Source organism: Zootoca vivipara, chromosome 11 (genome assembly GCF_963506605.1).
Source record: "Zootoca vivipara chromosome 11, rZooViv1.1, whole genome shotgun sequence".
NCBI lineage: Eukaryota > Metazoa > Chordata > Lepidosauria > Squamata > Lacertidae > Zootoca > Zootoca vivipara.
Window position 1 is genome coordinate 12,669,268 of NC_083286.1, and position 16,742 is coordinate 12,686,009.

A 16,742-nucleotide genomic window follows, 5' to 3' on the forward strand; every position below is an offset into this window, starting at 1 on the left:
GCCCTAGGCTTAATGTTTTAGACAACAGCACCACCCACATCCCTTTTTCCTTTATGTATAAAGGTAAAGGGGCCCCTGACCATCAGGTCCAGTCGTGTCCGACTCTGGGGTTGCGGCGCTCGTATCGCTCTATAGGCCGAGAGAGCCGGCGTTTGTCCGCAGACAGCTTCCGGGTCATGTGGCCAGCATGACAAAGCTGCTTCTGGCGAACCAGAGCAGCGTATGGTCCCTATTTATCTACTTGCACTGTGTGCTTTCGAACTGTTAGGTTGGCAGGAGCTGGGACCGAGCAACGGGAGCTCACCCCGTCGCGGGGATTCGAACCGCCAACCTTCTGATCAGGAAGTCCTATGTATACTGGGCACCAATTCAGCTGCATCCAGTGAAACCTTTGCCCCATTCCGCAGCAATAGCTGATGATGCTCTGCTGCAGCTCCCCTGGATGGTGTTATTCTCAACTGACACGAAGAGGAGATGCTCCCACCAGCCTACCAACATCTGCCAGACTGGCCAAGTGTGACTCCACTCTGTCCAATACCTGCCTTGGTCACGTATTCTACTGGAACTCCAAAGCATACAACATATCATGCATTTCCAGTTTTTGCACCTACCTGGTGATCAATAACAAAGGATCGCCCACAGCAAAACCCTCCAATAGAAGCCAGGGAGTTTTCCATGTTTGCACTGATAAGATCAATGTCATCCATCTGTTGCACAAACAGGGCAACACCAGCGTTAGTTAAAAACAGCATGTTTGGTTACCAGCCATATAGCTGTAGAACAATTAGATGAGCTTTCCGAATTATTTAACCCTCCCAAAACGTGCCCATAATTAATAAAGACACAAACTCTTTAAATTCATCTAGAGAATGACGGACAGCAAAATACAAGAGAAATTATTGAAGTGGCACTCAATGCAAATTCCTGGTGGTATCCTACAAAGTACAGTGGTACCTTGGTTCTAGAACTTAATCCATTCTGGGAGTCTATTTGGACTCCCGAAACCATTCGAAAACCAAGGTGCAGATTCTGATTGGCTGCAGGAGCTTCCTGCCCTCAAGCGGAAGCCGCGTCAGACGTTCGGCTTCCGAAAAACGTTTGCAAACCAAAACACTTACTTCTGGGTTTGTGGTGTTTGGGAGCCGATTTGTTCGGCAACCATGCCGTTCAGGAACCAAGGTACCACTGTATCCACAGTTTAAGTTTTCCTGCTTTTATCCACTGAGATCTAAAAGAGCAAAGTGGATCTGAAGCAGCTCTCAACTTAAATTTGGAATACATTAACACATTTGACCCAAGAGTCAATATTAATGTAAATTTCTACATGCACTTTCCAGAATGATTACAATGACATAACTCATCTGGAATAAAAATGCTCTAGGAATCAAAAGATGAACAGGGAGCAGGATTTTTTTTCCCCTTCCAAGATTAGGTCCTTGCATTTTTCCAAGTTCTACTTTATGAGCTCTTTACCTCTTTGTGGGCAAACAGTTCCTGAACATGTAGAACCCTGAATCCTAGCCAGTAGTTTGTAAAATGTTCTGAAGGATTTATATAAAGTTATGTGTTAATTTGCATCATGCGGGTATATTGATGCATACGGCATCTTTGTGTTAAGTATGTTCTTTTATATCAGAAAATTCACCCATTCATTTGTCCGATCCCAAAGCAGATTCTTGACAAATTCAGCAAAAGGCTAAGCAGTAACACAAAAATCTGCAAACTGGGTATGTTGCAGTAGGTTGTTTTAAAGGACAATTATTTTGATAACTTGAAGATGCTTTACATATTTGTTGCTATTAATAAACCCTCCTACATTTAAATTTTCTTTGCAAAGCTAATATTTAAGGGATTATGCAAGAGACAAGATTGCCATGCACAGAATTTCCACATAATGGCTGCAAAGCCACTGCTATAAACAAGACAAGTATATCAAAGGTTGTTTCTTCCTTTTGGCACAAAAAAGCATTGTCATAAAAGAAAGGCCTGCACTTACATTTATTCCATAATGTTCTGTAACTCCTCGTCCATGTTCTCCCAGCACTCCGAAGGAAAGACTTTCTTCCAAAAATAACCTCACTTTGTATTTGTATTTCAACTTTACCTACATATTTATTCAATTGCAAGTGACACAAGACAGCACAAGATTATCGAGGGCTCAGGACAAGAAACCAGATTCATGCACAAGTTGTCAAGTGTTCAATCAACTTCATTCTAAAAACGCAAACCTCCATGCACTTTAATTCCTTGCCATTGTTGTAAGATATGGAACATATTTAACCTGATTATGCACAGGACATAATTTTCTGTGCGCTGGCGCCTCACTGAGTTGCTGGACTTTTGGGAGTCCGGAGTGTGTGTGTGTGGTGAAATACTGAAATACAGAACTAGCACCCTTAAAACTTTGGGAGTAGGAACAGATTTCTTTGAAGAAACAAACAGAAAGCCTTCTTACTGAGAAATTGCCCAAGTGCATTGTAACAAAGTTTCCCCCAGTTATAGCACCACTATGAAAGTTATCAATGCACAACTAGAGTTTTAGGCAGAACACAGCAGCACCAATATAACACGCCTCATTCCCAGTGTGAGAATATTGTCTCCTGCCTCAAAATTGCTGCATCCCTTTCTTCTGACCCCTGCACCAGCTAAGTTTCCTCATATATAAAGGGTGAAGCCCTCTATCCCTATCTGCACAAGGTCAAACACACACATCACTAAGCAGCCTAGTATTTTTCTGGACGTGCTTCACATAGCACATAATGACTGGGAGGGAAAATAGGTAAAGGTAAGGGGGACCCCTGACCATTAGGTCCAGTCGTGACCGACTCTGGGGTTGCGGAGCTCATCTCGCGTTATTGGCCGAGGGAGCCGGCGTACAGCTTCCAGGTCATGTGGCCAGCATGACAAAGCCGCTTCTGGCGAACCAGAGCAGCACAAGGAAACGCCGTTTACCTTCCCGTTGTAGCGGTACCTATTTATCTACTTGCACTTTGATGTGCTTTCGAACTGCTACGTGGGCAGGAGCTGGGACCGAGCAACAGGAGCTCACCCCATTGCAGGGATTCGAACCGCTGACCTTCTGATCAGCAAGCCCTAGACTCTGTGGTTTAACCCACAGCGCCACCTGGGTCTAGGACTAGGCGGCTCAAAAAGTTTATTTATCTACTTGCACTTTGACATGCTTTCGAACCGCTAGGTTGGCAGGAGCTGGGACCAAGCAAAGGGAGCTCACCCAGTGCTTGGATTTGAACCGGCAACCTTCTGATTGGCAAGCCCTAGGCTCAGTGGTTTAACCCACAGCGCCACCCGCATCCCAGGGAGGGAAAATACTTATTGACAAAAACTACCTACTCACCAATTCCGGAAGAGGACAAATATCTCCAGCGTTAACATACAAACCCTCAACCACGATAAAGCGCCGGGTTACACGAGCTTTACGGGGGTTCTGCAGAGAAACAAAAGTTTCATATGGATGGTTCTTAACAGATGCTTGTTATGAGATAAACTCGCTTAGGTTACCATTGAAATGCCATCAAAAGTTGACAGAATGTAAAGAAGAAAAGCTTGAGCTTATGCCAGCAGAAATCAATGGCCTTAAAAACATTTTTTTAACAATCTGATACTTTGCGGCTAAGCATTCTTTATAGCCAGTAAGCTCTGCAGCCAGGATAAAGGCTTAATGCTATTAACTCCAAGCCTTCAACACAAATGTTGATGTCTAAAGAAACGTGCATGGCTCTGTTTTGATACTACTTTAATACAAAAATGGTGCTTACAGTGTGGTTGTGAAACAAAATGGAACTCTTGAGTATTTTTACACTGCACTGATATTGCAGTGGTGTGTGCTCTGGTTATTTTGAGTTATTTTTTTAAAAAAAGGGAAAGTGGGTGAACGGCATATCTTACAGTTCCATCTGCAGATCTTTCAAACATTAAGTGTGTGAGCTGAGGGGTTATAGCTCAGCAGTCGTCCTGTATCACGAGGGGCTTGTGACGTGTCGTATAAACAGGAAACAGGAAGTAGTACCTGTTGCTATTGTGTATCTGAAATATATGACACTGTCTGTAAGCAATCTGTCTGTTGTTATGCTGTTCGTCGGAGCTGCAGCATCATGGAGTTAAATACTCCTGGGTGAAGCTAACTTAAATTTGAATAAATTTTATTTGTTTTAATGAACAAGGGAGTGAAAGTGATTTATTTCACGAGCACTGAAAGCTGGAAAGTTTCCGCTGCTACAAGCTGCGTTTGAACTGTTATCTAAACTTCAGAAGGACGTTTAGAAACAAGGCTTGACTTTCGTGAAGGAAGCGTGCAAGGCAAGGAGTTTTTTGCTACGCTGCTACAACTCTGCTAATAAAGTGAAAGTTGCAGACCCCAAGCATGGCTATCTGAATAAATGAAACACAGCTGCCAAACCTACTTCAAAAGATGCACAACACTTCATTTTCAGAGCGGACTAGAAGATAAATAATGAGCAATGAAGGCATCAAAATATGTTAGCTTAAAATTACACCCTACAACACATCAATGAGTTCAAAAATATTGTACCTTCTGATCTTCAATCTCCTGCTCTTTGAGTAGATGCTCAAGGTCAACCATATCATTGTGTTTAAAAAACTTAATGTTGCTTCTGGATGCCTGTAAGCCTTTCTGAATAGCAAAGCAGGCTGCTTCATCACTGTAAATACACAGAATTGTGTCAGTTCACTCTTAGCATGAGCTGCCTTTTTGAAGTCTGATTTCCCTCCATAATGTACTTTTCATAAACTTCTACACAATATGCTTTTTTGACCATATGAGCAGCCTCAACCACCTCCAGCTGCAGAAGTGGACAGCAAGACTGCATTCGATTAGCAATATCATCACATGATGGGGCTTTTGCATTCTTCTCTCTCTGAAATGGCCATAAGGAGATGACGTGCTTTTGCTTCTATTTCCAATTGTAGTTTAACTGTGATATTTTTATCTATGGCTTATTGAAACAAGCCAGCTTCATGAACGTTTCCCGGTTTGCCTGTTTTAGCAAACCATAGTTAACATTAATGACAGCTTCTCTAGGTTTCGCTACAACACTAAAATGTGAAGCTTCCAATCTTCTTCACTGCTGAAAGAAAGGAAAATGAATGCGCCTGAGGCTCATTCACATAATGATATAACCATAATTTGTTATGCTTGGATGCAGGCAGTGTATGAGAGCTTCCCCAATCAATAGCCAACAACTTTGTTTTTCCTGTGTTCACAGGAATTGTTACTACCATCATTTTGTTTATTAAAACGTTTCTATCCCTCTGTATGAATCAGAGAGATCCCCAAGGTAGAACACACACACACACACACACACACACACACACACAGAGTGCTTTTTTTCTGGGAGGACGCAGGGGTACGCATACCCCTAAACATTTTGTGAATCTTTGTACTTTTGTCCATTTACTGTATTTATTTTCCCCGATTTGAACTGTAAAATAGTGATTTTCTTGAGTCAAAATGAGAGTACCCCTAAACATTTTTTAGAAAAAAAAGCACACACACACACAAAATAGCTATAGCAGACATCACACAATAAGCAAACAGCAGAATAAAAGCAAAATATAGGTTACAGTAAAAATCAACAGAAAGAGTGTAAGCTTTCTTCTTATGCCCTAATAAAGCTTTTTTTAAAAAAAGAAAAAGAATACCTTTTACTGTACTGTCTAAAGCCCAAACAGAAAAAGAGCTGAATGCATCTCTTAAGAGACTGTTTTTTAAAAGCCCCCTTCTTGTATGACCTTCCTCTATATCCCTGACAGCAAACTGACCCAGAACAAGGTCTCTGAAAGGGTAGATCCTATGTAAAAGAAGGCAGGAGAATGGGATCGATAACAGTTTATAGAGGTGAAAACTTACACTCTGAATTGGCTCACAAGCTGCCTAGAAATCACAGAAGCCACCTTAAAACCAGTACCATACATTTCCTATGTGTCACTTCAATCAACACAATGGTGGCTGCATGGGATCACACGATCCTTTCAGAGAACTCTTCAAATGAATTTCTATTTAATGTTACTGACTTTCAGGCAACATTACAGTCAGGCACATGGCCAGTCATACTCTTGGCTTTGTCCATGACAAATGAACAACCCAATCAGTGTTAGAAACTCATTGATATATAAGCTAGTTGCCAAATGGCTCCTGAAACCAGGGTTACAGTCACCAAAATGGGATGCCTAGTTGCCATTTTTGGACCAGGCGGCTCAAAAAGTTGCCGTTTTCAGCAGGACCTTTAGGTTCCTGAAATTCATTCTGACTATGCAGATAACATATAATGGGTAGAATTCTACAGGATGGGGTGTTAGTGTGTGAAAACAGTCAAGATCCAAGGATCCCCACGCATACAACTCAAGATGGCGGAGCCACCAGGAGCCATCCAGGCGTTTTCACTTGAAATAGCCAGGTGTAAAATGTGCCTGGCAAATTTTGAACGCTGCGCACCATATGTCTGCCTTAAATAACAGATCATTACTTGCTCAGGGATAGGCTCAGAGTGGCTTCAAACCTCCCAGGGTTGTGGTACCATCAACCAGGGTGGGTAAAAATCAATGATTTTCTTTTTAATAATAAAAATTCAGATTTTTTAAATTTTTATTTAAATCAGATTTTTAAAATAAAATGCTTTTGGAGGAAAAGTCTTTCTAAAGATAAGCTTCCTATTTAAGTTACATTATAGTCCAAAGGCTATTCATCAGGATATAAGGATTTGTTTTAAGTTTTTCATGTTTGCTAAAGTCTAAGGTGTTAAAAAAAAAGTTTAACCACATCAGTTAACAAACATGGATACATATGCTACAATGTTATTGCTTTAGTTAAATAAATACTGTAGTTTAAATTGTTATTAAGGAAATGATTATTTTTCTCCTTCCATTAAAGTACAGCAGAAAACTTGTCCAAATATACAGTTAACTTATTAAACCTCACCATAATTTCATAATTATCTGTCTATGTATTTCCAATAGTATAACCAAAAGAGTAATTTTTGATATAACTGAGAATTGATTATTCCAAAAATGAAACCTTCATCTGGTTGTAAATATTAAGATTATACCAGCAAGAATGAGATTTTCTGTAAAAGAAAAGAAAAGATTTAAATCAAGTCTTACTGACTACTGATTTAAATCGTGATTTAAATCGATTTGATTTAAATCAAATCCACCCTGCCATCAACTATGGTAATCTTCTGGATCACTTGGCTGGAAGGCATTGTGCTATATAGAGCTACTTTAAAGGTTAGTTTAAAGGACGCGGGTGGCGCTGTGGGTTAAACCATAGAGCCTAGGGCTTGCCGATCAGAAGGTTGGCGGTTCGAATCCCCGCAACGGGGTGAGCTCCCATTGCTCGGTCCTAGCTCCTGCCAACCTAGCAGTTCGAAAGCACGTCAAAGTGCAAGTAGATAAATAGGCGGGAAGGTAAACAGTGTTTCCGTGCACTGCTCTGGTTCACCAGAAGCGGCTTAGTCATGCTGGCCACATGACCTGGAAGCTGTACGCCGGCTCCCTCGGCCAGTAAAGCGAGATGAGCGCCACAACCCCAGAGTCAGTCATGACTGGACCTAATGGTCAGGGGTCCCTTTACCTTTACCTAAAGGTTAGTTTCAGGTGGTGGCATTCCTCCTCCACTCCATTAGCTTTGACATACAGGATGTCACACTGATTCATCTTGTCTCTCAACATGTACATGAAACAGCTAGACAAGATCATCCCGGTATTTGGGCTAGTGATCATCTACAGTGGTACCTCGGTTTATGAACACAATTGGTTCCGGAAGTCTGTTCATAAACTGAAGCGTTCATAAACTGAAGGGAACTTTCCCATTGAAAGTCTCAGCCTGCATACCAGATGGAGCTGGTAGACAGCTGCCCTGGAGACAGAATTGACGCACTTTCTTCGGAATACAGTGGTACCTCGGTTTACAAACACAATTGGTTCCAGAAGTCTGTACTTAACCTGAAGCGAATTTTCCCATTGAAAGTAATGGAAAGTGGATTAATCCGTTCCAGACGGTCCGCAGAGTACTTAAACTGAGGCGTTCATAAACTGAAGTGAACTTTCCCATTGAAAGTAATGGAAAGTGAATTAATCCATTCCAGTTGGGTCCGCAGCGTTCGTAAACCGAAAATTCGTAAACCGAGGTGTTCATAAACCGAGGTTCCACTGTATATGCAGATCAAACCTAGCTTTCATTTTCATCTTTTGATGCAATGGAAGTTCTAAACTGGTGAGTTCTGGAGCAGATTAAGGTGAACAAACCGATGCTTAATCCAGACAAGACAGAGGTGCTGCTAGCTGGACGTTCTGGCAGCCTGGAAGAGGTTTGGGAGAGGCCTCCCTCTTAAAAAAAGAAATCTGGTTTGCAGCTTGGCAGTACTCTTAGGTAAAGCCTTGCTTAAGGATGTTCAGATAGCAGAAGTGGTTACGGCTGCTTTTTGCCAGATCTGGCTAGTGGAGCTGCTGTGCCCTTATCTCGGGAACCAGACCTGGACATATCCTAGTCACTTCTAGCTGATCGTTGTAACACTATGTTAGGGCTGCCTTTGAAGGCAGAGCAAAGACTTCAAATAGACCAGAATCCCTCTGGCCCAGCGCTGACAGGAGAGAGCAGTTTGTAGCATAAAACTGCAATACTGCATCATCTGAACTGTCTACCTATTTGTTTCTATACTCAATTCAAACTCCGGATAATAGAGTCTGCAAGTCTATAGTCATCACCTCAAATTGAGCCCAGCAACAAACTTGTACCTAGTGAAGATGGAACTGTTTATGGTTTGTTTGTTTGTTTTCAGTCATTTTTTATTTGCTTTGGATAGGATTCCATGGTTTATGAACTTTAGAGCCCTATATGGCCTGGGAACAGAGCACCAAATATCTCCACCCATATGAATCTGCCTAACCCCAGATATTAGCTCCATGGGTTTGAAATGTGGACAGAAAATTTTCTGAGCTGATGGCAAGATACCGTAACTACATCCTTCCAAAAGGCTCAAACTGAGCTTGTCTTCTGAAGAGCAGCTAAGACATTAGGGGGGACCACAGACATCTTAGGCATTGCTCCGTGAATTAGTTTTTTGACTACGCTGCTCATAATCTCTTAATTGTAATTTTAAACATAAAGGCTATTTTGATGTCTTTTATTCATTGATTTACATTTCTTTAAAAAGTTTGCTTGCCATCTTCAACAATTTTTTTAAAGGAAGCTAGTACAGTGGTACCTCGGTTTACGAACCTAGTCTGTTCTTAAACCGAAACCGTTCTTAAACCGAGGCGCGCGTTCCCTAATGAGGCCTCCCGCCGCCAGTGCTGTTCAACCATTTGGCTTCCGTTCTTAGACTGAGGTAAAGTTCGCAAACTGGGACACTACTTCTGGTTTTGCGGAGTTTGTAAACCGAATAGTTCGTATACAGGGCTGTTCTTAAACTGAGGTACCACTGTATGTATATTAATAAGGAGAAAACTGTCAGGGCTAGGTAATTCCTAGCCATTGAACTCACTCAGTTCATAGGTTACATGGGGGTGGGAATGGAAAGGGGGGGATCAGACTACTTACACTGCAGACACATTTATCTGGGAATGTCTCATTGAGTTCAATGAGATTTACACACACACACATATATGATTTCAGTTAGTATCAACTAACACATAACAAGCACAAGCTCTGTAAGAGTGCTCTAGAGGAGATTTTTGTCCGACATTAAGTAAATTCATTCCAACCACTCATCAAGTGCATTTCTTTGCTTGGCTGTAACCTATGGGGGATACTGACAAAACGTTTCAACAGCTGTTAGCAATTTTTAAAGAGTTCATACTGAAGCAGCAATTGATCGTTAAAACCAAGTAGTCATTTTGAAAGCATTTCATAAGCGATTAAAACTACCCCTTAACAGGCATTTAAAATGGTATTAAGATCCAGCTTTGGAAATGACAAGATCATATAAGCGATCCTACACTGGTGCTGAAAAATTGCACATAACCACTTTCCTAACATCTAGCCTTTTTTCTATGAGAAGGCTTATGAAAGCGCTTTTATAACTGTCCCAGTTAATCTCATTTTTAAACAATTGAGATTGATAGCTCATAATGCATGTTCACTAAAATAGACCACAGAACCCACTAAGAGCTTGTAGGTTCTCCCTTTGAGAGAAATATCTATGGTTAACTTGGGTGTACACAGATGTTGCCAGCAGTGGCTGGCAACAATTCCCGGATTGCAACAGCTGGGAAAAGTGTCACTACAACAGGAGAGATTGTCCCTATCAGGTATATGAGATGCCTCCATCTACAGCCCAGCTCATAGGCTTCTTTCTCCAAGCAGTTTTGCATCTGTAAGCCACTGGTAGAGGAAGGCACACAATGTCTGCTTGGGTATGTTCACTGGCCACCTAACTGTACTCTAGCCCAGTTTGGAAATCTCTTCCCCGAAGGCACAACCAAACCACAAACATGCACAACTTTTCTAAGGGCCCCAAGACCATTTTGTTTGAAAAGGGTTTGAGTTGAAGTGGTTCAAGCAGGAAGAATAAGTTCTGTTTTAGTTTAAACTGATTCTCTCTGGTTATCTCCCGCTTGGACTACTGCAATGCACTCTACATGGGGCTACATTTGAAGGTGACTCGGAAACTACAACTAATCCAGAATGCGGCAGCTAGACTGGTGACTGGGAGTGGCCGCCAAGACCATATAACACAGGTCCTAAAGCATTTTCACTGGCTCCTAATACATTTCTGAGCACAATTCAAAGTGTTGGTACCGCAATGACCTTTAAAGCCCTAAATGGCCTCGGCCCATGGTTCCCTCACTGCGAAAAGTGAAGTTACAGGGAACCAAGCAGAGGGCCTTCTCAGTGGTAGCGCCCTCCCTGCGGAACACCCTCCCATCAGATGTCAAGGAAATAAACAACTATCTGACTTTTACAAGACATCCGAAGGCAACCCTCTATCAGGAAAGTTTTAATGTCTAATGTTTTACCATTTTTTATGTGCTGTAGACCGCCCAGAATAGCTGGGGGAACCCAGCTGGCTGGGCGGGGTATAAATGATAAAATTAATATTGTTGTTGCTGTTGTTATTAAGCCAGATAGGCAGGTATAAATAATAAAATTATTGTTGTTTATAACTATTACTATTATTAAGTGGTGGGGTTAACTATCACACAATGGATTCTATGATTCTTGGATTTGAAGGAAGAAAATTAGTTGAACAAGTCAAGTCACAGGATAGAAATAGCCACATCTGCATTGGCACTCCCCCCACCTCCAAGTGCTGCAGTTCCAGGAATTGCTATCAACCGCAATGTTCCTTGCTCATGAATACACAGTCCAGGATGGTACGGATTCCTCTTTTGACAGAGAGAGTGTAAACTGGCTCTAAGATTATTACCTTTTGTGGAATATGGTACCTAGAAACAAGTGGATTTTGCTATGAAGAACCTCAACCTTACAAACAGGAGCAGAAATACCACCGAGGTTCTGAAGAAGCCTCTTCAGAAAGTCCCATGTACAGTCATACCTCTACTTACGTATCCCTCTGGATACGGAATCTTTGGGTTATGGCCACGGCAAACCCGGAAGTGTATACTTCCGGGTTTTGCCGCGCCCGCATGCACAGAAGTGCTCTGCGTGCCTTGTGCATGCACTGCCTCTATTTACATAATTGTTGAGGTGCAAACGGACCCCGGGAACAAATTAAGTTCGTATCCGGAGGGTCCACTGTAATATAGAAAAAGTGAAGATTACGTACACAAAAACAATGTCTCCTCGTTTTGAATAGGCAGGAATAGCACTGGCAATTGTAGCAAATCCATAGGAATATATTATAGCTTCCTCGGTCCTCATAAATTTGGCAAGTCGTTCCTCCAGTTCCAGATGTACATCTGTTTGAGAAGGGTAGTTTATGTTTTAGAAAAGTCACACAAAGATGCAAAGTCATTAACAGCATGGAAATCTATTCAACTTTGCCCAGGTTATTTTCTCCTTCACACACACACACACACACACACACACACACACACACAGGCTGACAATCCTGTCATTCCAACCAGGTGCAAAGTAACTCATCTGAGTGTTTGACTGCATTACCTTAAAAGGGCACTTATGTTTTGTGAGTTAAAGTAAGCAAGCCACACTCGGATACCTGTCAGAAATATTCCAGAAACGAATACCAAAACGTGTCTGTTGTTGGGAAACTAGAAACAGAGGGAGTCAACATTGCCAAGTTTCAGAGGCTTGTTTAGAAAGCTAAGGGGTAATTATCTTAGCTCTATATTAACACAGTGCATTCCAAGTGGAATTCCCCAAGCAGTTTTCAGGCTCGATAAACCAACAAAGCAATCAGTGGAGTTAAATCTCTTCTCCCAACACTTATTCCTATCTTGCATTTTTCCACATTTTTTTTGCCTTCTCTCATCCCTTACGTTCCTACCTCTCCCCAACTCCTTATTTTCTGAACATCCCTCATTTGGAAAGGAGCAATCACATCTATCACTTTCTGAGCATTATTTTATAGATCCATCCATTATTATTTTTTAAAATGTTTTTATTGAATATTTCCTGGGGTTACCAAAGTGCATACCTCACCTCTATTTTTAGATTCTTAAGTTCTTTCTGCAGATCAGTGAGACTTTAATATTGCATATTGCATACAAGGGTGGGGGGGGAGAAGAGAGTTGGAGAGGGGGGGCGAAGAAGGGAGGTAGTAAACTTTCATTGTTTTACATGGTATATGTGCAAGGTTTTTGTGTCAGCGTCACATGGGTAGGTTATCTTTCTATTCCTTTATCAGTTTTCATTGGCATTGAGAGCAGTTGGTGGCCCAAGGCATGGATGGTCGCCTACAGTTGACTGCAGTGAATTTTGTTTGCCGTGTGTGTGTGTGTGTGTGGCGTTGTTGGGTCAAGTTAGCCATCGATTCATATGCTGCCGGTGGGCTCACTTTTATTGCACACACAACCCTGCAATATCCATCCATATAAGAAGAATTAATCATTGTCCCAAATTTAATTTCAACCATGGTGAAAAACGCGAATTAAGAGCCATCTCATTTTGGAGGGTGGGTGCTGGAGGGGCTCAATCCAGCGCAGCACAAGCGGGGTGACTGTACACAAACGAGTGCCATGGAGTCTAATAGTTCCACTTTCTCCCACCCCTCTTCCATCAAATATGAAAAAGGATAGCAAACTCATTGTTTGTGGCTTCTAAGTGGTTTAAGGTAGCACAAGCAAGCACTGCAAAGAATGGGATATCTATTCCTCCGAGCCCAAGTGGTGGGGAAGAGAGTTTTACTGAGCCTCATGAGAGTCCTTCAAGAGTGTCCACTGTGTCTGTGTCAGGGACTGGGCAGAGGAGGAATGGGGGAGACCGCCTTCCCATCCTGCCCCTTCCAGGGAGGAGGAAGAGGAAGGCAGTATAGATTTACAACAGGGGTTTGCGGGAGGTCACAGCTCAGAGGCAGATGAGGGGAAAAGTTGGGAAAGCATTCAAGACCCTCCATCTCCCAGAACCCAGTGAGCCTTAAAAGCAGAGAGCAAAGAGCTCAAAGACAGAGGGCATGTAGCAGCACCCATAGAGGAGACAATGAGAAAGAAGAATGAAGAAGTGGGAGAGGCGGGGGTTGGAGAGTCACTCGGGACAATGCCATTATCCAAGAGGCTGGGGTCTATAGCCTCTCTGTAAAGATTGAAATAAAAAAGGAATGCAAGAAACTTCCCCTTGTCTTTATACTTTCCTGGGCAACCAGCCGGGAGCCGCTGACAGCATCCCGAGAGTCTGATAGGATGAAACCTATTAGTTCAGACCATCTCCTTTCAATATAAAGTTGCCAGGATTAGAGATAATGAGGAACTGGTAACAGGTCAGATTAAAGAACCTTATCTCCCCATTTTTTTTCAGCTCAAAATCTCTCGTTGTCACATCGGGAGGGGGGCAGTTCGGACCCAATTTAGTGACCAGCATTCCTAAGAGAGAATCTGTTGTTAAATGCCAAGGAAAAGGGGCAGGGCACAAACCTTTCTCTTCTCGTATCCCTATGCGCCCTAGGTATCAAGCAGAAGCATGAGAAGATGACACATACACTGAAAAGAACAGCCAAACCTTCAGAGTAAGAAGTCATTCACCATACTGAAAACCACATGGCTTTAAAGCTATGAAGTCAGGATATCTAGATGGGAATCTAGTCAAAACAACATCAGTTATGGTCATGGATAGAGTTTCGCCACAATCTTCTGGTAACAAGGAAAGTAAGAGAGAATTCTAGCACCACCGCTGAAATGATTAAAAGGAGAAGGAAGCATGGAAGACATTGTTCTCATATGGTAAACTATCGAACCACAGCGCCCAAAATGCTGACGATAAGATGAACAGTTTGCCTTGTGAAACTTGAACAGTCCCAAGTGGCTTCCTGGAAGCCATTCCCAATCCTCTAGGTAAAAACACCAGCAAGTTAAGCAACTCCCACCAGAAAGTCAGACTATAGGGGAGATAAAGGAAAACGTTTAGGCTCACTGCATTGCTTTCTCTATAGCGCTGTGCAGAGACAGAAGAGGAATGTGAAACACCCTCACACTGTGATTAAATGCAGACTAGGAGTTTCATAGCAGGATTTGTATTACAAAAACCCTCCGCTTGAGGTTTGAATTCAAACCTCTTGATTACCACACAGATATAGTATGTTGGCAACATCTACATTACTCTGTTCACAAGCGGTCAAGATGTTTCGGCCAGACATCAGACTGCCCCCTCGTGGCCTCTCTGGAAAGCTCAGTATTTATAGTCTTTGCTTTAGCTCTGCCAATTATCCCTACATGACATTTTAATAACCACAAAAAGAAGCTGTGAATGCATGCGGGTGTATCCCAAGAAGCATTCTTGAAACAAGCTTAGGGCATCATCCAGCAATGTATTCTCCTCAAACAAGATAAAACTCTGTAACTGATATACACTGGAGAATCTAATGGAAGCTTCGGTAAATAATCAACTGTAACGGTTTCATGACCCTGGAAAAAGTTGCAACTTCTATTGCAAGTGGAGATTGTGTGAAGGCTGTTGCTGTGAAAACAACAACAACCAGGAACTGATCTGGAAAGTTTAAGGGAAGCAGAGGGAAAAGATGGAATTTAGGATGCTGTTGCAACTGTCCTGCCCTGATGGGTCTGCCTTCAGGTCCAGACAGCTGATGTGGCCAGAGGCAGTCTGAGAATGGCCAGAGGGAAGAATTCTTTTTAAAAATTATGTCAAGGCAATAGCTGAATTCTTTAACGAAAAGCTTCACAGTTCCTACTTCTTGCTCATGGCATTACAGAATATTCAAAGACTAGGATTGCCAGTGGAAATCTGAGCAGCCCCTCAGACTAATGTGGAACTGGCTCTAGGGTCCAGCAGTATCTCCTGGATGTCAATCTTTCAGGGAGAACATGTGTCTCATCCATCATAAGTACATCTATGCCCAACTAACTTACTTGCTTTTGTATGGATCATGTTGTATTGACATGGTTAAAAAGTTGTGTTTCTGTATCTGTAGGCCACAATGAATAGCTCTAGAGAATTAAGAAGCATTCTGCTTAATTTTGAGCAAGAATTCCTCTCGCTTCTTTTAGGCATTACAATCCAACTGGGCTCTAGTTTATCCTAATTATAATACTTTGTTAAGTATTGTAGCTTCACTTTCACAAGATGCAAAAGTGTTCTCTTTTCACTCAAAAAGTACAAAACTGCCCAGAAAAGTACTCTCCCTGAAAAGACTGAGTATGCAACCATGGGTGTACTTCTGGATGCTTCTGACTTTTTAGGGGGGCCTGCTCAAACTCATATGGATAATTCCAGTCTTGGAAAAAAATTTAAGCAGCAGTAGCAGCCCCCCCCCCCGCAGCCCCCCCCAAAGTAGACAGAAATGTGGACTTTTCAGCAGTTACTCTTTCCCTTCAAATCCCTCCTGTGAACTCACTTTTCCTCTGATGTCCTTGGCAGAACCTCTTAGCTCTCATTTGCTACTGGTGCAATTCTGTATCTAGTTTCCCCGAGTGTAAAGCCCCTCAAACTCCGTGAGCAGACATGTGTATTGTGTGTGTGTGTGTGTGTGTGTGTGTCTATATAAATATCTATATATCTTGTCTTCCAAAGCAACCACTCTATTCCGGACTTACAAATGGAAAGTGTAATGCTGGTCAACAAAAGAGATTTAAAGACTGACTCAATGCAAATCTTAAAAAAATGTAGCATAAACACCGACAACTGTGAAACACTGGCCTGCGAGAGCTCCAATTGGAGAACGACCTTGACTAAAGGGGTCATGGGCTTTGAAGACGCTTGGGACTCACGATGAGAAATGTGCTAAGAGGAAGGCACTCTTGGCAAATCCACACCATGATCAACTCCCGCCCGAAAGCATATGTCCCCACTGTGGAAGGATGTGTGGATCCAGAATTGGCCTCCACAGTCACCTACGGACTCACTGTTAAGACTGTGTTTATGGAAGATGATCTTACTAAACTAAGAGTGATCACCAAAGAAGAGAAGGAGGATTGAGCTGTAGTATGTTCAACTGAACTGAATGGAAACTCCTTTTCTGTTTATGCTCAGTTTCAGCTTTCTGCCGCCTCCCCATGTCAAACTCTGGATTGTGTGCTCTTGTTATTACTCCATGTGTGTGCATGTTGATGTCACTATGCAAAAAAAACCAAGCTTACGTGCCAATTCATCTGAATGAGGAATATGTTAGCATTGG

General features: G+C 42.2%; 1 protein-coding gene across 1 annotated transcript in view; it reads right to left on the reverse strand.

Annotated features, from left to right (window-relative positions):
- The window catches only part of SPTLC1 (serine palmitoyltransferase long chain base subunit 1), a 40,020-nt gene that overhangs the window by 10,109 nt on the left and 13,169 nt on the right, over window positions 1–16,742 (reverse strand). Inside the window, exons 6-10 of the mRNA XM_035099854.2 lie at window positions 11,766–11,898; window positions 4,550–4,679; window positions 3,356–3,445; window positions 1,997–2,104; window positions 612–707 (exon numbers count right to left, since the gene is read on the reverse strand). Coding sequence (XP_034955745.1) covers window positions 612–707; window positions 1,997–2,104; window positions 3,356–3,445; window positions 4,550–4,679; window positions 11,766–11,898 — 557 coding nt within the window. The remainder of the gene's footprint in view (window positions 1–611; window positions 708–1,996; window positions 2,105–3,355; window positions 3,446–4,549; window positions 4,680–11,765; window positions 11,899–16,742) is intronic.